The sequence below is a fragment of the Protopterus annectens genome, chromosome 9.part0, assembly GCF_019279795.1.
Source record: "Protopterus annectens isolate FY-2018-M chromosome 9.part0, PAN1.0, whole genome shotgun sequence".
In the NCBI taxonomy this organism is placed as follows: Eukaryota; Metazoa; Chordata; order Ceratodontiformes; family Protopteridae; genus Protopterus; species Protopterus annectens.
The window spans coordinates 118,319,569-118,344,527 of NC_056743.1; the positions used below are offsets into that span (position 1 = coordinate 118,319,569).

Here is a 24,959-nt window from a genome sequence, read left to right on the forward strand (position 1 = left end):
TTTCAGGAGCAGACCTGTCCTTACGTCATGTAGGTAATGTTAATTTGTTATGCTGCTTTAATGGTAAGCAGTTGTGAAAGTCTATTTTTACCAGTAGTCACTAGGCCTTAACAGTACAAAAAAATGCATTAGGATTTAAATACAAAGGAAGTTATCTGTGGTACTTGATAGACTGTTGCCAAAGAATATGGAGCAGTGTGTGTGTGTGGATATATATAAAATATAATAAATATATATATTTATGTATGTATGTGTGTGTGTGTGTATATATATATATATATATATATATATATATATATATATATATATATATATATACATACATATATATATATATATATATATATATATATATATGTATATGTATGTATGTATGTATATGGGTCTACGTTACATTACCAAAAGTTCAAATCAGCGAGTTGACAACATTGAAATTGCATAAAACCAAACGTTTACTTTCCCAAAGTTTAAAATATCAAAACAGCAGCTACTTCAACAAAAAACACACCTTCTTTTACATTTTTGCAGGGGGGCAAGCCCCCCTCCACCTCCCACACCACCTGCAAATTATATATACCAACTCAGAGATCATACTACAATGAGGAATGGGATATATTTTGCAGTTCTGACTGTACTGCAATCTGAATTCAGAAGCTTCGAGAGCTGTGGAACATTAGCAGTCGCTGTTTTGATATTTTAAACTTTGGGAAAGTAAACATTTGGTTCACTGGATTGATTTTTGCTGATTTGAACTTTCAGTAATGTAACACAGACCCGTGTGTGTGGGGTATATATATATATATATATATATATATATATATATATATATATATATATATATAGGGTCTGTATTACATCAACCTAAAGGTCGACCTTTAGAGATCGAACATTTAAATGTTCGAAGATGTTAAACAAAAAAAAAAGTAAAACCAAAGGGTGTAAAGCAGGGGGGCAAGCCCCCCTGCATCCCCTGCTACTTAAATATACCAACTCTGAAATCGCACATCAGTGCACTACAGTGCGGAAATGGAAAATTTCCTCTTTCCTACACTGTGGAGCGATCTTGGAGTTGTATATTTAAGTGGGGGGGGGTGTGGGGGGCACAGGGGGCTTACACCCTTTGGTTTTTGGTTTAGTCGCTTCGTTTTTTTTTTTTTTTTTTTAATTTTTAAACATTTTCGAACGATTAAATGTTAGAATCTGTAAAGGTCGACCTTTACAGATTCGAACATTTAATTGTTTGTTGATCTAATATAGACCCTATATATATATATATATATATATATATATATATATATATATATATATATATTGTGTGTGTAGGATTCTATTATGTATGACTGAACATACTTAATGTTGAACTGCCAACATTGACAAAATAAATGTGAGCATACATAATATTGAACAAATTAAATATGAAGCTAAAAAGACTGAAAAAGAAAACTATTTCCTTGCCTGATCAAAATATTAACTCCCACCAACCTAAAATAACACTAGTCTAATCTTTGTCTGAATACTGGCAGTTTTATGTGAAGGATTTAATTTAAGGTAAGGTGTATGGTTAGGGTTCGCACCCATTACTAAGCTGGGGGGTAGAGTGGGGTATACATTAGTTTATCCTAACAGTGGACTTCAGATGATGGCTGCGACAAGACACATATCTGCTACCCTTTGTAGAAATTTTTGAATTATCTACAGTTTTGCCATCAAAAGATTCTTTATATCTTTGGTGTGTCATGAAAATTATTAAAGTACCTCTCCACTTGAAATTCTTATCTCTATAAAGCAGGCTTGTACTAGGTGCCAAATTCCAAAAGACTTGGTCTGGTGACAAATGGGGCATGAGCAAGTCTTTTGAATTCTAGTCACATGTATAGGACTGCTTTATAGAAATTTAATTTCACCAGAATAAATCACTTACAATGAGAACAAGTCTTTTGGAATCAGAGTTGGCTTACACTGGAGTCTAGCCCATGAATTTCAACCATATACAATGATGAAAAAGGATTCCTCATACTGTTGCATGGATAAATCCAAATAAAGACCACAAAAATGTCCATCTCTCAAAAAACATATTCACTATTCATGTTCTAAATTTAATTAGCAAGCCCTTAACGATACAGAAAAAAATGAAGCAGATCAGAAATTCAACTTTGCATCATCATTATGTAATAATAAAACTAAAACCTATGGTAAAAGTCAGCTGAGAGATGCACATAGCCAGCCTTAGGCATAGGCCAACTAGGCGGCTGCCTAGGGCGCTACACTATCAGGGGCGCTTTCCAGTATTTATTTGGTTTAAGTAGACCAGGATGGGGGCACCAGGTATTGTGGGGGGGCACCATGGAGCCCTTTTGCCTAGGGCACCAGTTGACCTAAGGCCACTCCTGCAGATACACATGCATCTCTTAGCAGTATTGGATAACCACTCCCTTGTGAGCACAGAAAAGACTGTTGAAGAACCCTTAGTTGTGTAAGACCCCAACCTTTCCACTGAATAAAAGCAGGTTATCTAATGAAGGATCTAAAGAATTACAGCGCTCAACTGTTGAATTTACAAGCTGTGAAATAGCTTGCAACATATAACATTGTCCTCTAATAGCCCTCTCTTCTAAACTTTGTGCATTCTGAGGAAGTCCTGTAAATACTCAGGTCTCGCACCACCAAAAGCAGTTCAATTTGTAAAATCAGTATAACCATTCCATTCTAGAACCCCAGTCTATATGTAATGAATACAATTACTCAAGTAGCTAAGGGCAGATGAGAAGTTTGTGAATTAACATTACACAGAAGGGTATACGTCCCTTTCATAGGACCATCTTTCATGTTCCATTTACTACTGATTTGAGTGGTATATGAATGAGAAACAGCAGCTCTTGAGCTCTCTTCAGGTGTAAGATAGTGCCACTGTATTTTGTGTAAAGCAGCATTTTAGCAAATCAGAGAACATTCAAGTGATGTACAGGTTTATCTTCCTAGTGTTGGATATTGTCCACACCTTGACATGTCAAAAAACAGGAAAGACTGGTCATTTTTTTACAATTAAACAACCATAAAGAATGAATAAAGTACTTACTTTATTTTTAATTTTCCTTCTCACTCGCTTTAAGGCCTTCTCCTCAGCCTTGGTTAAGGGCAGTTTGGTGGGGATTGGGTAACCCTCAGCAATCAAGGTACGCTTTTCTTCTTCTGTTAATATTAGAGGCCCAGAAGTTCCTTGAAGTTTCTGGAAGAAATGTAAATAAAAAACAGAAATGAATCAATGTTAACCTGTGTTATAGAAAAGACAGTTTAGCCATGCCAGTTATGGTTTTGCCTGTTGGATGAGGTGGCATTTAATAGGATCAGGACAGGAGAATTCCAGAAGGTTCTGTCAGCCAGAATAGTATGCCAATAGCTAACTTTGCAGTAGCTAACCATGCTGTCATATCCTTTTGTTGCCCTGAAAAACAGTGGAAGTTACAGCTTGACACTGAAATGCATCATTCCTGTGGTGCTTTTAGAGCTCTGGCTTATGACGCAAAGAAGCATATCACAACTTCTTTAAAGCACTGCTAATGTTCCCTCTTAATCCATATACATAGACAATAAATGACATCATAGTTGCAGTCAGCCTCCCCAAAACAATCAAACATTCCACTGCACTTGTACATAATTGTGATCAAAAGATTGACTTTGGGGATGTCATCTTTATTAAACCCCTCGTAACTACTGTAGACCTTGCCTTGGTGGTCCATACCTATACATCTCAGTTACTTACTGGGGGTATCTCATTACCAGCATATTATGCACATCCTGCATGAGCAGCAGTGTTACCTCTTCCTCAGTGGATCACCTAGACATGCTCTGCTTCTCCCTCTCCCTTTCTTGACTTTTATCCCTCCAGTTCTGTGATTTGCCCAAGTATTAAGCACTTTACCCCCTGCGTTCAGCCACCCAGAGATTTCTAGGATTTTCAGAAGTGCAGCTTATGTAGATATGTGTTTGTGTATCTATGATGTATGTCTCACTTTTTTGCAACCTAGAAACACTACAATAAAAGATCCCTTTCCCTCCGTTTTGGCTTACTGACACTGGAGTTTGTTTTGGACTGATAGTTTCAGGATTCCCTATGGATATGCAGTTGTGATTTTTGTGCAAATGTTGCACTACTCAGCCAGTTTATGCATCGTTCAGCTATCTGCTTGTGTGACAAATAACTAATTTAATAGCCTCAGAGAGCATATCGCTCAGAATATTGTGGTTGTCTCTACCAATTATAATGTAAAGCAATGTAGCAATGGCATATGGGATTGCACAAGCACTAACATATACCACAGCCAAGGTACTACACTACCCATTAAGCCCCACAGTGCAGGCAGTGTTGCAGGGTGTGGAAAGTACAAGAAAGTTTTCTAATCCTGAATCAGTGAGAGTATAACACCTGCTGTACATGTACCGATAAGAGACGAGCCATGAGATCCGAATGCAGTGAGGGTACAATACCCATTCTACATGAACCGATGAGAGACAAGGCATGGAATCTGAATGCAGTGAGGGTACAACACCCATTGTACATGTACTGATAAGAGAAGAGGGATGGAATCTGAATGCAGTTAGGGTACAACACCCATTGTACATGTACTGATAAGAGAAGAGGGATGGAATCTGAATGCAGTTAGGGTACAACACCCATTGTACATGTACTGATAAGAGAAGAGGCATGGGATCTGAATGCAGTTAGGGTACAACACCCATTGTACATGTACTGATAAGAGAAGAGGGATGGAATCTGAATGCAGTGAGGGTACAACACCCTTTGTACAAGAGGCATGGAATCTGAATGCAGTGAGGGTACAACACCCATTGTACATGTACTGATAAGAGATGAGGCATGGGATCTGAATGCAGTGAGGGTACAACACCCATTGTACATGTACTGATAAGAGATGAGGCATGGGATCTGAATGCAGTGAGGGTACAACACCCATTGTACATGTACTGATAAGAGATGAGGCATGGGATCTGAATGCAGTGAGGGTACAACACCCTTTGTACAAGAGGCATGGAATCTGAATGCAGTGAGGGTACAATGACCATTGTACATTTACCAAAAAGAGACCAGGCATGGCAAGTCTGAATTGCGGGTTAGTCTAAGGTCACTGTCAAATTAGTAAAGCAAAAGACAGAACTCACTGCCCAGGATAAGAAGTACTTTTATATCGCTGTCTGCGTTCCCAAAAATCAATGATCACTTAATGATCAATAAGATCAATAATGTGATGATACATGCAGGAAAGACAAAATATCCAGAAGTGGTCTGTGTCATCTAGCATGTGGAACAAATGGAGCGACACTCACATAGTTTGTACATACCCTACTTTAACTGTGGCATGTACTCCACAGAAGCTGGAAAGAGCCTACCCTAAGTACATTAGAAGTCCTAACGAATATGCTAAATTGAGCACTGCAAAGGCAGTATACTTATTTTCTAAAGGGCAAGTCAAAGGATGAAGTGCATGTTTTATATTTTCAAATAAGAATTGCATACCGTTTTACAAATGAATACTGAATTGAAAGGATGCTGTTAAGAAATTATACTTGATTTCAGTCTTAGAATGGAAATTTTATTTAATTTTAGTATAAAGAATATAAATGTTTGCTCCCACAAGAAACTGTCACACTATTCTGAGACTTGCACTTATGAATCCGTGAATATAAGATGGTTGCCTCTCAAAACTTTTCTTCACCAAGAGAGATGTGAACTCACAGAATACATGGTGTCCCCAGACATTCTTGAATGTAAACATGACAAAGCTGTAAACTGTGGAATACACACCCTCACATTGTATCTTGTACATCGATGTGTGCCACTGACAGTCGATGCTGCCACAAGTCCCTGTTGGTGAACACACACTTACTGAAAGCATTCTTGGGACTTGTCAGTTTTCTCTATGCAGGTGCAGGCATACTGTTAGTATAAATATATGTGAATTCTCACATAAACAAACAAAAAATATCTGCAAGGATTGAAACATAAGACACTGTTTTATGGGGGAGGGGCTGCTGTTTATATATACCAACTGTCAGGTCGCACATCAGTGGGGAAAGGGCAAATTCCCAGTCCTCGCTGTATCTCAAGCTCTCAAACACAGTGGCCAGCGTTAAAAATACTTGTGTATAAAATAAATAAGGGTCTGCAAACAGGGGCTTACCCTCCATCACATAATGCTTTTGTTATTTGCTTCCAGCTGATGACTTGAGCAATTGATTTCATCAGTGGTGGTGCAGTTGGGACAGAACATAGTAAAACCAAATGGATTATAGGTTTGGGAGGAATGGAGGTAATTCAAGGAGGGATTCAAGATTGCATGAGACCAACAAAGAGGTGCTGAGCAAAGATGGAGGTTGAAGCCAGGGAATCCACTGAAAGCACTTAAAGTCCCTAATAGATCCACTTCTTACATGAAACAGATGAGTGAAAGGCAATCTTACCAAAGGAAAAAAAAGTGTGTTGAAAGCAGAAAAAGTTGTTTGAAGAAACGCCTTATGGAGGTAACTGCATCCAAAGGAACTGTGCACCAAATATGGTCACCTGGCTTTGATAGTGACTGCTCTGATCTTCCTTATTTGACTAGCAACCAAGCATTTAACTTTTCTGTACTCTCTGGTCAGGTTACCAGAAATAACTTAGTCATTTTGTACCATTTCTGGTTCAGTGACTATATCATTACACTGAGTGCAAGACTTCAAGACAGACTAATTGGAACCATAACAATGGTGAGGGTCTAACGGTGTGCAGGGAAAAGTCAGGAAATGTCATGTATCCTGTTTTCTATTGCAGTTGAAACTTTATAAATCAGAAATATTCCAAGTCCAAGTTTATCTGCTAAATGCATGTAGTCATGCATAAGAAGCTCACATTCAACAATAATAAACAATACAGTGCAAACAGGTACTGGAGTTGCCACATACTCTGCAATACAAAATGCCACCAAATCTGCCAACTGCTATCTGACAAGCTATTTTTCTTTACTATGAATTTTGTTTCTAAAGTTTCCCTAATATGACAAATTTCTTTCAAATGTCATTTTCCCCTTTTTGTCACCTGTATTTTAATGCATTTCACAAACAAAATAAACTGCCTTTTCCCAGGAAACAGATGAAACATATCTAAGTAAATACAATGTTATAGCATGTGGTTATTAATAGTTGTGTAACCTCTGCACTTGCTCAGTCACATCAGTATAAAGCACTCTACCTTTGGCCTTGTAGTCTACAAACTTGACAGTGCAGTCATTTTAATGTGCTGAAGGGATTTTCGGCTGATTTGGTACAGGGCATGACAATGACACTGAAGGTACACATATTCTGAAATCTTCCCTTTAACATCAAATAACAGTTTAAGCAAAAAATAGCTGATGAATGACACAAAATTCAAAACTCTCTAGGTTAATGGTGTTTCTTCCTTTTTTTATGCATCTTTCAGACTGAGAAAAACACTTGCACATTTCTTCAGCAGACCACTGACAGGTTGGATCTTGTTTGTGGCAAATTTTATTTAATTTTTCCCTTTTTAAACATGACGTTTGAGTGCAACACACACATCTGCTAGGATAAACTGCTGCTTATCAGCCTTGCAGTTGCCTGAATGACTCTAATAACGTATGACATGAAGTACGATCAGTTTTATCTAATGCATTTTAGGGTCAGTGTGGCACACAAACTGTGCAATGTGACAGTGAATCATCTGGCCTCTGCTGCATTCAAATTTAGCAGAAGTCTGACATATGCATCAGTGCTGACTAGTAGGAAGCAAAGGGTTTGGTGCAGCATTTCAACTACTGTCCCTGCAGAATGCCAAACTTTAGTAGTGTGTGTGTGTGTGTGTGTGTGTGTGTGTGTGTGTGTGTGTGTGTGTGAGAGAGAGAGAGTGAGAATGTGAGTGAAGAGAACATTGCCAAATGTACAACAGCAGTAAACCAGACACATAGCATCACTAAATGTATGCTACACAATCACAATGGAGACAAGAACACAGTTGCTTTGTTTGGAGGCACTGATGTCTTCAGTGGACTAGGTCTGTATGGTGGATTTACATTATACTTAAATTCTGTTCTGTACTCTTTACAGAAAGACTACAATGTTATCACTATTGGTAACAAGGAGCTTTTCAACAAACTGTTCAAAAAGAAAAAAAAAAAACAGTTCAGCTGCTCCTTCCTACAGCATAAACTGGTTCACTAGTTAAGTTTTTGAGATTTTCATACTTGCAATACATAAGATTACCATGAGAGGATGGTATGGTATTGTACTGCAAACCATTTCCTTATGAGCCCCAGTAATGCATGTACTTTGTCTCCAAAACAGACTTCTGTGCATGCACGTGTGAAAACACACACACCATAAAAATATTGACTGTCACCATAGGTGTTACCATTACAGATACTTGAGAGGTTATTTTAAAGACTTGCCAAACACAGTGACATCATAATGCTGTTCAGAGTACCCCAAAGGATAAATTCTTGTGTCAGGTGAGGAATGCACCGAATGCAGATCTGTCTTGCTTACAAGGAGACATTCTTTTTTGCCTTGCAAGATGTAAATTACTTACAAGTACATTTTCCTTCTTTCTACTGTTATGCTAATTCTGGTGTGCTGTCCCAGTTATTCAGAGCTCTTGTCAAATATTTTATTCATCTGTTTTCTGTCAGTTAAGGATTTCCATAGCATCTCAATGTAAATATAAACACAAAAAGTGTCGTCATACTCTGTATCCTACAGACTGCTAAGAGGAGGCCTGTGTCTGGCATTACAAGGCATCCTCCGACCCATGGATTTACTGCACATCAGCAACTCAAATGGCTTCATAAATACTTTGTCTAGGGATCCAAACCTCCTCCACAACATCATCAGAATGGTTTAGATGGACAGATATATTTTGCAGAAGATACTGCTGCTATGGAACAGACTCCCCATCAACATAAAACAAGGTTCATCCCTTTACATTTTCAAGTGCATCTTAGAACTATGGATGAGAAACTGGAAATTTATTGCAGGACTGCCCCCTGTACTAATGGACAGATGCAGCTCCTAAATGCTTTATCCCATTCATTTGTCCCCTCAAGTCATCTATGGCATGATTCCCAGTTATTCTCTTTAGGGTTAATATACAATTCTTGACCAAGGAATGGGAAAGGCCAATATACAACCAAATGGGATAGGTTATTTTAGGCAAAAAAGGGAAACTGGCTATGCTTATTAATTACCTATGAACATGGAAAAGTCAGTATGAAGTCACTGACTAGACTACAGAGCATTAATACCCTAACAGAATGTGTTCATCGTGTTGTCATTTCAGTGGTAGAGAACAGCAAGTGTCACTAGGAAAAAATTAGGATACACACAATGCATCCCAGGCAGTAAATGACTGTGTCCTTATATTCCATTAAACTCGTACGCCACTAACACATTGGTGTGAAGGAATATTATTACCTCAACAGGCAAAGAATTGCTGGTGTTTATTGTTACATCCACCTCAAGACATGCATCTGTAGATATGATATGGATAAGGATGGAACAGCAAAACCCTCTCATTTCCTTCTTGAGAGGAACAAACTTAAGGTACTATATGGGTACAGGAACACTGCTACTTGGAAACCGAGAAACCTAAAGAGAGAGGCGCCACTGTTTTTTTTAAGAAATCCATTTGTGAGCTAAAACACTTTTTTGTTAACTAGACTTACATGTGCTGCTGTCAGGAGAGGTGACGATGAGATGGCTGTGGATGAGCGAGCCTGAGGTCGTACTGGGCTGGAAGGAGGCAAGGATCGTGGACTCTGTGACCCATCGCTGTCACTGCCATGACTACTAGGTGGTGTTGGAGGCAGTTGTACTGCATCATCTACTAAGAAAAATGATAGATTAAAATAAATAAAGGAAGTCATCTGGCTATATATTTAAAATTCATGGCGTCCTAACATCTCTTTGATTTAGAACTCTTTACAAATGAAAATCCTCAAAACAATGAGTTTAATTCTGTATTTTTCTCTCAAGTTAAAAAGAAAACAAAAACTCTGACATACACACACACACACACACACACACACACACACACACACACACACACACACACACACACACACACACACACAGTTTTATGTTTATATTCAAGCTTTAATCATGTTATAAAACAGTACAAACCATTCAAATATCTGCAGTTTGGCAGATTAAAAGAAAATCTTATTGGAGAAGAATCATGTGACCCACATCATCTGCCTATGTCTTTCTTAAAGGGCAAGCAAGCATTGTATAAACAGTTGTATGCTTATATCTCAGGCATTGTTAAATTCTTTCAATGTTATAGTTCTCGTATGCTTATATCTCAGGCATTGTTAAATTCTTTCAGTGTTATAGTTCTCAGTCATTTGCTTTATGAGTTAGGGAAAGAAGCCAAATTCAGAAAAAAATGCCCCCAATAGCAACCCCTCTTTAAAACCTGATACTTTTTCTTTATAAAGCTGATTGTTTGCTTGTCCTGTATTGTGACTGCTCTGTTTGGTCACATAATTCCCACATTTCAAAAGAGATAGCAATATTCTAAACCAAAATGCATGATGTTCATGAAAAGCAGCAAGATTTGAGAGTTACATAAAGTTTCTGTTTCTACAATCTCTCTGAATGGTTTGTTTCAGTTTAACACCCTTTCAGAGCATTAAAACGTTTGTGCTTTTCCTGATACTATACTTTCGTTTTTTTTCTTTGAGAGCTGGTACCTAACTAGACGCTTTGGATTTCCTTTATGTTCTTAAAAACTTCTGGTATGCTTCCCAAGTAATTTTCTTCAAAACTGTACAAACTTTAGGTTTTCCAATTTCTATAAAGTTCCTATTGCTTAGTGTGCACTACATGGGTTTTCCTCCTCAGAGCCATTCTGTTCTTGTTCTGTAGCATCTAACTGAAGACGTCTTAAGGACAGTACACAGTCTACCTGATGTCTACCCAGCCGATGGGTGTAACAGGATAATATACTGATTTCCTTAAGTCCATTCTAGTTTAAAAGAGTTTCAAGTCCTATAGTCCGCTAAGCAAGGCAATGGCCTAATGTAAACAAGCAGGTAGATTTTGCAGAAAATTGATTTTTGTAAATATGTTTATATACTGGCATGAAAAAAATTCTAAGAATTATAACGGCAACATGATGTCCTGTGGTCACACAACAACTAAATAAATGTAGGATCGATCGTGTAGATTTCATTAAGTTTCTATAAAGCTCTCTTTAGGGACATTTTACTTGCATAAATAAGACATACAAGTCATGCATCATTGCATTTTAATATACTTCTTTGCATCATAAGTATACTCCACTTCTGTTTTGTCATATCATTAAGGCATGAATTTGTGCACAGTACTGGTACCCTTTAAGCAAATAAGTCCGCATTATAGTTGCCACTGGCCACTGCTCAGAAATAAAAGTGAATTAGTGGACAACCAGACCAGGAGGGAAGAAGTGTGCCCAAATGATACCCGTCTTTCATTTGGTGGGACAGAAAAACTGACTTGCTTAGATTCCAGTCACACAAGCAGTGGCAAACAAAGGTTAATTTTTCACAGGTGGGATACCTTATGGGGAACATACCACAGCAAAGTGAAGTGTAAAATTGTCTGCTAATATTAATACTCATCCAAGTATTTGGGCACATAAAAAAGGCAGGACTTGAAGTGAACATAGTACAGGAATTCTAAGTGATACCCCCTTCAGCTGGATCTGTCTACTTCACCATCAAGTAAGTGGTCATGTTCTTTCTATCCATCTATTTTAGAAGCTTGATGTTTCAAAACATCAAACTTCATATGTTCGAGACCATAAGACTGAAGTTTTGAAACTTTCAATGGTTTAAATGGAGATTGCTGTACACAGCGGATCATGAAATTTACTGTTCTCTTCACTGTAGTGTGATCTCTGAGTTGGTATATTTAATTAGCAGGGGATTTTGGGGGTGCAGTGTTCTTGCTCCCCTGCATAAACGTAAAAAAATATACATTTTTTTATTTTATTGAAGTTTCGAACTTTCAAAACTTCAATGCTAGTGGTCTTGACCATATGAAGTCCAATGTTTTAAAACTTCGAGCTACCAAGGAAGATCCCCTTTCTATATTATCATAAATAACTACTTGTGAATAACGGTAGAGTGTTTACTAGGCAAAGAAATGCCATTTCAAGATAAGATGCAGGCTGAGTGCTGGGTGATTTAATGATGTCAGTACTGTATGCGACTTGGAAATGTTACAGCTATATATGGCAGATAATAAGCACTGGCAGAACTTAAACGTGTTCATCAAAATTCTTGGCACCTGGCATTGAAGAGAGGACTAGTAATTATTTTACTGTTTCATTAAGTTTCCATCAACTCTCTGGTTTGCACATCAAAGAGCTGTAGCTGGACAAGCCATCCTAAATCAGGCTAACAAGTTTTTTCAGGGAAATGACAGCTCAGGTTACTAGAGGTGGAGGCATTCAAACACTTTACTGACTTATTTAACTGAAGGCACATGTTTGGCTAGGGATGACTTTTAGGTGCTTCATTTTAAAGCTTGATAAAATTCTACAAAACTGTTTCTACTGTGGGAGAAAATTCTTCCTGTTATATTTTGCCAGTCTGGGAGTCCCATCAGTGATACTATAGGGAATTTCATATAGTCTGGGAATAAAAAAATAAGGAAAGAAGTAAACAGAAATATAGCGCTAATATAAATAATAATAGTGTATAGATTACCAGCATACCCATTTCCCCAGTGTTTTCAACAAACTTCCAGACTGAACAAATAAGACAGTAGTCTTCTGTCTTTTAAAATTGTACTTACCCTGTTTCTCATACCAGATAAACACATTAAATTTTGTGGAAAATAAAGGAAATGTGAATAAAAAAGTATTAAAAGATATATTTTTAAGTGCTTTCATCTCACTGGATGTCCTGTGTATGAAAGTACTGTAAATTAATAATGGTTTTAATGGCACCGGGTTTGATGTAATTTATAATAAGTGAAAAAGGTGTGGAATGAAAGTGGAGAGGCATGACATAAGTGATACTGAAATTAGTTCACTTTAAAATCACCAGTCTCACTAGTCTGTACATAATGGCAGAAAAGTGATCCCCACCCGGAGTTAGCACTCACCATTTTAAATTCAGGAATAAGTGTAGGATATACTAGAAAATAAAAAAATAAATAATACTTGTACTAATTAAACATTTGCAAGTAATGTATTATTTTTCTGGAAAACGCTTCTCTTATCACCATGCCAATGACCACCATACATATGCTTCACTTAATCATTTTCCACACAGGAAGTGGACACAGTAGTAGTTACAGGTGGCCGAAATGGCTGCCTTCATGTTGCAACCTGAGTGCAGTTGTTCTTTTCCTGGCCCACCTTATTTTACTCTTCTCTCCACCATGATCATGCTAGACTCTTAGCCTGCTGTATACATGTTTCTGTAAGTGAACACATTTATGATAAAATTCCTGAGATAGGAGAGTGCTTTGTTGCTGCTTTCCCAGAAATCCATGGGAATCATCGTCATCACATTAAAGCATAGACTCCAGCAAACAGGCATGTGCAGGCCTAACTACATCACCTGTTTGGATATTCTTTCTGTACTTAGGCTGCTAATAAATAAAGTCATAGGTTTAGAAGAAACAAATCCAGGCCTCTACATCTAGAGGCTGGCCCTTAAGTAAAGAATTCCTTAGTACTGCTTTACTTGTTCAGTCACACTCCCATTTTAAAACAATAAATTGCTTTCAACCTTTCCATGATAATCTCTGGAAAGGTATGGCACTGATTCCAACATCTTCTGTCAAACCACTTAATTGCTTCACAGTCTATGTGATTTCATTTCATTCTTTGGCTAAGTGTCATCTGGAATGTGCATGCCTTCCCCTCTGCCCTACAGTATTTTTGCTGTGATTTTGTTTTCTCTCACCTGCCAAAGACATATCAGCAAATGAAACAGCAGTATTATCAACTGCCTCCAAGTTTGTATGTTGTGTGTGTACACGCACGTGTGTGCACTGAGCAGTACAGGAAGGTATCCCATCACAGTGTGTTTCCTAACTTATACCCACTGAAGTCTGATACCATGAATTGAATAAAGCAACTCCTGAAAATGAAAAGGTAAAAAAAGTGATAACATTATACAAATCAATATGCCCTCAAAATACAATAGGAAGTGCAGTATTTTGCAATGATCTGAACTGCTGGGGCTGACTGCTGCAACTTTTACAGGAGTATTACATGAATTTCAAGAATTTTCTTAACTAAATCACTGTGCACCTACATCAACCATATAGATGCTGTGTCTAATTAACACTCCTTATCTAGCTAACAATAAATAAATACCACTGTCTGCACAGACTACTGTTAAGAGTTTCCATCTTTAGAATCCATTATGGAATGGATGGGTTACTTTGCTATAATGGATGATTATTGTTTTCATTGCATTCCGCAATTCAACCGCTGTCTTATATTCCATGCATGCATATTCTGCCTTTTATCCCTGTAAACACAAGCCCTTTGTCATTATGAGATGTGAATCTCACATTTGGCAACCACTGATGACATTTGTTTTCTTATTCCACTTTCAGGACTGAAGCCACAAAGCGAAGTGTACCCATCCTGTCAAAAATGGAGTGCTCATTACAGACAGGCTCCAAAAGCTGTAATGGATTAGACACTGGCCTTGGTAACTGATGTTCAGATCAGAACCAAAAGAACATGACTAATGCTTTTCTCTGTGTGCTCGCGCACTATTTATAGCCATCATGTGGGAAATGATCGTGTGTGGCCTGCCCCACTTCAAACAACTTACTTAAACTGATACTGCAGGAACACAAACATACAAGAGTCGAGCCTTCCTTGACTGGTTGTTATAACCCACAAATTAAAATGCATTTGTGTCCAGCTGTCTGGGCCTCACTGATTCATACCTCCCAACTATTCATGATTTTAAGGGAACTCTCTAATTATGACTTGCAATTTTACTCTGTCTCTCACAAAGTTTTTTTGTTTTAGTTACAGAAAGTGGCGACTGGAATCGCAAAGTGATGCCAGGCATTGCTGATAATGTATCTTCAGTCTTTGAAAGATGCACGCCAATATGGATATCCTTACTGTTTTGTTTCATGCCAGGAATCTGCAGTGCAGTGATTAAGACACTGAGCTGAGCTTAGTTTTAGACAACTTTGATTTGATTTCTGTCAGCTCCAGCTAGCGTAATGTGTAACTCTAAACAAATCACTTAACCTCTCCATGCCCCTTTGTCTTTCCCCCTTCCAAAACAAACTTGAATACTTTGATTCCCAGCTATGTAAATTGTATCTGAACAGTTTGTTTAAATAACTATTATCGTAGATTTAAAGAAGTATGAGGAGTGTCAATAAATAGGACTAAATACATCCAAGAATACCTCCCCAATACAGAATCAAGGTGAAGATAGCAAATGCACTGCAGAATTTTTTTTATGGTTTCATATGCTTCAACAATCTCCTTTTTTAACTTTAATTTTCTTCTGGTTTTCTGTGTCCAAAAAAAAAAAAAAACTACATTCGCTGTCCAACAGAAGTGATAGGAGACAGAACTATTACTTTTTTTACAGAGTTGTGCAAAGACTGTAGAAAAGTAATATCCCTTCATGCCATTGACACTGCTTTCTTTTCCTAAATAAAATATCAGTAAGCTGCTAGGAGCAGTTCAATCCTTTACTTTCTGAAGGGGTTTCCTCCGCTTATATGTTTGTATATCAGGAGGAATCTAAGTCTGCCTTCTTATACGCATTCATTTACCCTGAAGGTACTTGCTGCTGAAGTCATATGGTCTCATGTGGTGTATGTGTGCATATGTGAATATATATATATATATATATATATATATATTGATCAAGGACTTTTAATCGAAAGCTCAAAAGTCCGAATCCATAATTACGAACACACTTTAACGAAAGGGCTTTCACCGAAAAAGCACTTTCATTAAAGTATGTTAAAAAAAAAAAAACATAAAATCTGCTGCTATGCAGGGGGCAAGCCCCCCTGCACCCCCCACACACCCCCTACATTATTCTCACTCCGAGGTCGCACTACATTGGGGAAAAGGGAATTTTCCCTTATCCACACCGTAGTACGACCGGCATAACAAGCATACTTACCCGAAAGTGTTGCTTTGGTGAACAGCACTTTCGGTTAAGTATGTTCGCCGATTAAGGTTTTGATGGCAAGTGCAGTCAGGGAGGATCCTATATATATATATATATATATATATATATATATATATATATATATATATATATATATATATATATATGTGTGTGTGTGTGTGTTTGTGTATGTATGTATATAGGTATATATATATATATATATATATATATATATATATATATATTTGTGGCCTTACAATCACTTTGTCGATCTCACTTTATGCGATTGACATTTGTGCGAAACTGCCTTTGGCTGAACTGAAATTACGAATACCACAATGTCGAAGCTTACAATAGCTAGCATTCGCTGTTGTAAAGTTCAACATTGTGGTGCAGATCACACTGTAGTGGTTATTGGGCAATGTACCCTTTCCCTCACTGTAGTGCGTTCTCAGAGTTTGTATATATAAGTGGGGGGGGGGTGCAGTGTTTAATGTTGAGCGGAAGTGCAGCATTTCAGTAAAGACGACATTTTCACAATTTCGACTTTACTAAAATGCTGCCTTTGACATTTTTTGTGTTCGGTGTTGAGATTTTTGAACATGTGATTCAGACATCTTAACACTCGAATGGAGTAAATTTGAGTATGTGATAGTAAACATATTTGTATTGTATACAGATGTGTATGTCTCTCTCTCTCTCTCTCTCTCTCTATAGAGGCGAGAGAGAAAGAGATACACATCTTTCACACATACATATGTATATACTACACATACACAGAAGATAATTTAATGTACATTTTCACGAGAATTAATATATTTAGGCAAGATTATGATAAGACCTAAACAGTTTAACATTTGCACAGAGGGAAAGGCCAACTGGGACAGAACCCATTTTCAGCAAAGGCCTGTGGAGAAATGCTCCAGATGCATATCTTTGGAATGTGTAAGGAAACTGGTGCACCTGGAGGAAACCTACGCGAATGCAAGGAGGATATGCAGACTCTATACAGAAGACAGCCTAGCTGACTATCGAACCTGAGGTCCTCTTGATGTGAGGCGAAAACACTAACCTCTGAATCTCTGCTTGTGCAGAGATTTAGAGATAGAGAAATAAATAGTATAAGATTTAACTGGTTAACACTAGGAGGAACTCTAAGCTGCATTTAATTGTCAAGGCAAAGTATAGCCTCAGTCTGTTTACTGGTAGGGTTTATCAAATCCTTCTAGTCAATGTGATCTTGTTCTACATAGGGAAGGAAGGACATGTGGGACTCTGGTTCCAGACATTTTTGTTAAATTGTATGGTTTATTATTGAAAATAAATATAGTATAATATCAGACAAAAATTCATTAAGAGCTTAATGACTGTAGCCCGGTGGTTCATTAATTAATTACAAGTACAGGGAAGTACATAACCAATACAATACTTAGAATCCAAAAATGGAAGACTGCTTATAATGGTGGCTCTGCTCCCTGACCCCCTAAACCACTTTATTAATTCATGTTAACCCTAAACCAAATGCCAACCCAGCAATTTACCCTAAAAAAAAATTTCCATAAAAATACCACTACAGAGGACACTCAGGCACCACGTATAGTAGCATATGTGTACAACATTAAATCTGTATCCCCGTAACCTTGCCCTTACTCTAAGTTGTAAATAGTCCCACAATCTAATGCCAAAACTTTCCATATATCTGAAAGTTTAGACATTAAAATCCCAAACCCACGCTTACATACCCATACTCACTTGATCTGCCTTTTTTCAACATCTTCATCTCTTAATGTGTGTTCTTGACAAACTTTTCAAACAGTTCACTCAATCAATGAACTGATAAATCAGCAGAGTGAAGTTAATCTGTGTATTTGTACAGTACATGTGATATATACTTTGACTAAACAAACCATCAACATGCACATCACTGAATGGTGCATCATCGACTACAGAAACAACTGATTTTGAAGAGCAACAAATCACAAGTCTCACAAGTAAACTTAACATACTTCTGTGATTGAACAATAGTTGTCAGTATGTAAAACCTACAAAACCAATAAGCACTTACAAAAACAGACGTAGAGGTGACAAACTTAAAATGAAACTAAAATCATTCCCACGCATTAATGGCATCTTTCACATTAAATCAATGCATTGGTCCTCCCCCTCCTTCTCTCTGTTGGAGGATCCACTCCCTCACATCCTAAAACTCCAGAGTCACGCAACTGAGACTAAAGGGAAATCTCACCCACATAATGCTTGACAGTACATGATTTAGCTGTTGCAGAAATTTGAAGGGTAGTAACACCTATGCTATCCATCAGAAAAACTGAAGGGAAACTGTGTGTGTGTGTGTGTGTGTCTGTGTGTATGTGTGTGTGTGTGTGTGTGTGTGTGTGTGTGTGTGTGTGTGTGTGTGTGTATTATTTATATGATATATGAGTGCTGTTTATTTTGGCCGACAGCTAGAGGTGCAAAGTTTTGTTTGAACATCCAGCTTATTGAATTGTCATTTTACTGGAATTTTATTTTTGTAGTAACACATAAATGAGATATATACTTTGGTTTTGTGTGTGTGTGTGTGTGTGTGTGTGTGTGTGTGTGTGTGTGTGTACATGTGTGTGTGTGTATGTGTGTATGTGTGTGTGTGCGCGCGCGTGTGTGTGTGGATATGCATGTGTGATTTGGGTTAGTGATGAGTGTCCAAGCTGTCTTGTATAGTGGTAGTGTTATGGGAAGGGCTTTCTTGCTTATAAGCTGCACATTCAGATAAATGTCATCATGGGCAGGGTTAGGGTTAGCACATATTATTAAGGTGAAGCAGGGGCATTTCCCAAAACACTACCACTATTCAGACAAATTTTAGCTGAATGTGGTTACATTACAGGAAGTATTTCAGAAAAGAAAATGTTTTCTTTTTCAATGTACTAAGTGTAATTTTTTGCTGTCGATATTGTGAATGGTTAGCATGTTTTTGTAGAAGACAACCAAAACCAAAGCATGGAAAATGCCTCAAACTCAAAAATATCTACAAATGGCAACAAATAACTGGTTGGGTGCTTTTGTCCTTGAGTAACATTGGGTCTTCATCAGAATACTTCCAACAACAGATGCCCTCCTTTATATAACTCCATCAACAAAAACTATTATAAAATACATATAAAATCATACTAATTATTAATTTTTTAACCTACGATTCAATAAAAAAAAACATTTTATATTCACCATTTCATTTAGACCTGGTGAGTTATAAGTAAACCAAAATGTGGTGCAATGGTGTGGAAAAAGAACTAATAACCCCCCCCCTAAAATAAACGCACCACCAGGGCTTCTGGAACTCCACATAATTTTATTGTATTAAACATTAAGCGCTTTCATCAAACAAAAGTTGACTTCATCAGAACAAGGAAAATACTAAAAAGAAAGTTTAAATAATGTAAAACCAACTATCATTGGCTAAAAATAGTCCATTCACCAACCATTAATTTAAGAATGACATGTAAACAATTATTGAAGTTTGCCTACGGTGATGCAGCGGTTAGCGTTGCCGCCTCACAGCAAGTGGTTCCCTGGTTTGATTTCTCGGCTGGGGTGTCTTCTGTGCAGAGTCTGCATGTCTTCCCTGTGGTCGTGTGGGTTTCCTCCGGGTGCTCCGGTTTCTTCCCACATCCCAAAGACATGCAGTAGGTGGATTGGACACTCTAAATTCACCCTAGGTGTGAGTGTGTGTGCCTTCTGTGAAAGGTTGGGCGCCGGGCTGGCAACTCGACACCGTAAAACTCCACTGCCATTCATGAGCGGACAGATGATCAGCTGTGGCGACCCCTAAAAGCCGAAATAATAAGAAGAAGCCTACTCTAAAGCCATATTTCTTTGACCACCATAAGGCATAAAAAAGGTGTATTAACCACATTATTGAATTGCAAATATAAATTTAAAATTTGATAAAGTAGAAATGAGTTATATAAAATAAAACAGAAGATACTCCGACCAAGACAACCATTATAAAATACCTGAAAACAATTGGCTTTAAAGCCAAATTGTAATTCACAATTTTCCTGCCTTTTCCTTCAAGGCAGGTAATACAGATATAAAATAATTTACTCCAACCGGGAGGTTGGCAGCTAACCTTAATTGCCACAAAAGCTCTTTTTTACATAAAATATTTTTCCAATCCCCACATCTCAAGTCAATATTCAGCATATCCAGAACAGCAAACTTAAAACCTGAAAAATTCTGACAGGTCATACTATGCCTGTATAGGGCATTAGTCTCTTTCTTGTTCTTCATATCATATAAATACTCATAAATTCTATATATGTGCCCACTCAGTTTTTCCAACGTAAAATCCAGTGCATGTATTGCATATTGCAAGATATTTACTTATTTATTTATTTATTTACATTTGTTAACCAGGAGTGTCCGACTGGACGTAGGTCCATTTTCAGCGGAGGCCCAGGGAGAAAAGCTCCACAGTTAAAATAAACAGACAGTAGTTACATTGGATTACATAGCGATTAACAATTTAACATAGCAATTACTTACAACATATTTACAGATGAAGAACATAGTATATCAGTAGACAACTAGAATCTTTATCTGTGAAGTGCATAACAGAAATTAACAAATGTTACAATAAGAAGTTCCTGCTGTATAATAAGTACTAGGCTTATGAGCATCTGAGCTTGCTATAATCAAGGTAGTTAGTGGAGTGGAGTGGAAAGAAAGGTAGTAGTTGGATGGGGTGGGTGATATTAGAGTGGGAGTTGCAAGGGCATAGCCAGCATGTTTTTAGGTGTGCTTTTAGTAAAGTTTTGAAGTGGGTGCATGATGATATGGAGGTAATTGTGGGTGGGAGGGAGTTCCATAATTTGGCTATATACAATTCCATTTTTGAAATATACTGTAGTTTCTGTCCTGTTGGATAAAATAACATAGGGCACTTGCTGAATAAAAATACAATGGGAGCATCGTCCACAAGGTCTAGTACCATCTGTGTTGTTCTTAACACCCCCAACAACCTTGTTTTCTATGAGCATTTTCAAGTTTGCACCCACCTTAGTAGAAAAAAATGGTTTCTCACCCACTGCTTTAGATATCTTGTTGTTAGTTTTGAACATACTCCAGTTTTTATGTAAAATATTTTTTACCTCACTAGATAAGGGACTATACTGCACAACACATGCTTGCACAAAATTAGTAGGTGCATCCAAAGTTGTTTCTTCAACCAGTTGCCGTGGTTTTAGAGATCCATTACCTAAAAGGGGTTTATATTTCTTACCCCATTCATTGAGTATCTCTTGTAAAATAGTCTCAACCATGTTATTCGGGTAACATCTATCTATAAACATGTCCCTCAGTTTTATAAATTCATACTCTACATCCTCCACTTTGGAGGTCATACGCGCAATTCTTATCTCCTGCCCCTTAATAATGCTCTTTTTCTGGGGTAATGGATGGTTACTATTAAAATGAAGATATGAATTGCAAAAGGTGCTCTTATGATACATTCTGGATTTAAAAGCTTACAACCTGTGAGAAATAGTCATGTCTAAATAATGTATCTGTTTGTCACTGTACTCATATGTAAATTTTAAAAAGGAGGTGGTGCTGTTTAAATATCCAGTAAAACCAGGTATGTTCTCTTTATCTCCTTTCTGCAGAATGTCATCCAAAAATCTATTATACAACAAAATATCAAAACTAAAACCACTATTAAAAATGTGTTGTAACTCCCATCCTAACAAAACTATAGTGGCATAAATGGGGACACACACTGCCCCCATAGCCACTCCCTTAATCTGCTGGTAATACTGTCCTTCAAAATAAATTAAATTGTTATGCAATATAAGGGCCATAATTTCACATATTAAATTAACCTGTTCATGTTATAAGTTAGAACATGTAAAAAGTGTCTCTTCAAAATACTCTAACCCCTCTTTCCTGGGAATACATGAAAACAAATCTTGAACATCAGTAGTCAAAGATGTCACTTCAGCAGACCATAGGTCCTGTTTCAACTGACCCAAAAAGTCCCATGAATCTTTAACTAAATGTGGTACCCCTTCCACAACATGCTTCGTCATCCTATCCACAAAAATCGCCAAATTGTGCATTTTAGAACCACGAGCCACTGCAGTTGGCCTAAAAGGTGGTACAGAAATATTTTTGTGGACTTTAGGGATATCAGATATAACAGTTATCAAGTCTTAATCACCAAATAGCTTTTTATTTCTATAATTACCACCCCTAAATCCATAGTTACTTGCTCAATATATTTGTTTTTTGTGGATGTCTTGTGTACCGAGCAATTGACTTGTTAACCATGCCATTCACAATACAATATATGGACACACAGACACACACACACACACACACACACACACACACAGACACACACACACACACACACACACACACACACACACACACACACACACACACACACAAAATTTCACTGAGGCTTCTTTGGCCTAGATTACGGCTAAAAAGTTTTTTAATTAGTTCACATGTACAGTTAAAAAGAAAATTAATAGAGTTCATTTCCAGTCACAGATTTTCTTACATGATTCTGTATACATTATCTGACCTTAACAGATTACCATCAACTGAAATCAGAAATAAACACTGAGTGTATTAATCCAGTAAGTCTTTAAAGCACAATTGAGAGTGTACATTCATCTATAATGTCTAATGTGGAGGAATACAGCTATGATATATTACTGAGTTTCATCCCATAGTTCGGGTTTGATTCCTTACTCTCCCATTTGCCTACTAGGTGATTTGGAACAAACCATTTAAATAATTAGTGCTTCTGGGCTGATTCTGAGATGTGCACCAGTGCCCTACCCTGGTAAATAAAAAATGGAAATACTTGCGTGCTTATGGGTTTCTGCATGCATCGTTCTGACATGGATTTGTGCCAGTAAAAACATCTAGTTGCCATAATGGAAAATGAAAGAAATATGTAAGAAAATAACACAGAACTAAAGGTAAGATTTGAATGTTTCATATTTTCTTTCATTTTTTTTTCTCTCTTCCCCTTGGTTTTGGTTAAAGCACTCACCCTTCTATGGCTTTTCCCTAATAAGTGAAATGAGAATCTATCACTGGAACACAGCCTACAAAAACTCTGCAACAAATGACAGAATTTGTATTACTGGCTGAAAGCTTCAAGTGTAGCAGACACATTCCTTAAATTCTGGAACTCTTTCAATATGGTGGAGGAGGTGGAGACTGGGGGAGGTGTTGCTAAACCTACTGTATTTCTCGTGGGATGGGGTAATGTGTTCTAAATGGCAGAAGTGAGCAATGCTGAAAAGAAAATCACCTTGTACAGCTTTCAGACAAAATAATTTTGATCAGCTGCAAGAAGAAACTAAGTTTTTTACTAAATATGCTCATTATGAACTTCAAAGACCACAGCCAAGCCTAGACTCTGACTTACTACATGGAAAAATGGAGTCTGAGTCATTGAATTTCTAAACACCAAATGCTGTGTTAGTTAACAGAAAAAAAAAAGTTAAATACAATTTAAAATAGCTCCTTTTGCCTCATGGTACTATACATTTAGAAGCCTATAAACATACTGATTTAAAATACAAAATACTAGGATGTTCAAAAGCTAGTACTTAAATGCATAAAGCTACACCGGCCAAATTCCTGAAAGGGAATGCATTAGTAAGGTTAATACAAAATGAGACCAAATGTTACTTAGGTCTACAGTGTGTCTGCAGAGGTTAAATCAGGAGAATTCCAGAGTATGACTTAGCCAGAAGGGTTGTAGAGTTTTGGGAAAGGCTATAACAAGGTTAAACACATCCTGGGAGTGTGTGTGTGTGTGTGTGTGTGTGTGTGTGTGTGTGTGTGTGTGTGTGTGTCTGTGTGACCATGACACAACAGTAGAGTGCATATAAATATATCCACAAACAACCAGCAATCATTTTTTCATGTTCCTTCATTTTTTTCCTCTAAAGAGAAGGATGATTGAGGGCCCACTAGTTCATGCAGCTATAAACGTTATAAAAAAATAATGAAATAGGATCAGTGTGCCAAGAGTAAACATGGGTGCCAGATGCAAAACTGTAAGTAGTCTTAAATAAGCATATCAGTTTTATGTAATGGGTAACCAATGAACACGGGATATGAAAAATCTGGTTACCTAACTCTGTCAGTAATTCAGTGCTTAAGTAGCAGGAGCGGCAGACATGGACAGAATTAAACATAAGGCTATGAGGTTTTTCGTATTAATTGCTCATAACCTTAATTCAGTGTACTTTATCACCAGGAACAGAGGGTAGTCTGCATGAATAGGGCTAGCAGTAAAAGACAGACTCCCGAGGAAATGAAACAACAAGTGGACAAAGTAGGAGGAGGAGGGCCAGTGAGATACAATGGTGCTGAGAGTTCGATCCCTACAGCTGCTCTGGCTGACAAACTGATGAGCTTGGATGTGTAGTGGATATGAGTTCTACTGGAATATAATCAGAAAAGATGGAAAGTGGACATTCAGACTCCAAGTTCCTAATTGCATTTAGAACTGTTAAAATACTTGCGGACGTGTGATTCTTATTTAAATGTGCTCTTGCTTTAAGTGCTTTATCATATGGACAGGCTGTTGCAGGCACGTGCAATGACAAAAATGGATGTGTATTATTATAGGCAGTTAGTGTTGAATAAAACAGGAAACAGTGATTATTACTTTACATTATTCATAACATCCTGGGAGACAGGAGCACCTTTTTGCAAATGGGAGTTCCAGTTAAGATTTCTTACTGACGTGGACAGGATCAT

The 24,959-nt window shown here is 37.4% G+C and overlaps 1 protein-coding gene across 2 annotated transcripts in view; it reads right to left on the minus strand.

Moving 5' to 3' along the window:
* The window catches only part of CREB3L1 (cAMP responsive element binding protein 3 like 1), a 493,540-nt gene that overhangs the window by 44,870 nt on the left and 423,711 nt on the right, over window positions 1-24,959 (minus strand). The window contains exons 5-6 of one of the 2 annotated variants that reach the window (XM_044082632.1): window positions 9,726-9,883; window positions 3,077-3,226 (exon numbers count right to left, since the gene is read on the minus strand). In XM_044082632.1, coding sequence (XP_043938567.1) covers window positions 3,077-3,226; window positions 9,726-9,883 — 308 coding nt within the window. Of the gene's footprint in view, window positions 1-3,076; window positions 3,227-9,725; window positions 9,887-24,959 lie in introns of both variants that reach the window. The other variant, XM_044082631.1, reaches the window with a different exon arrangement.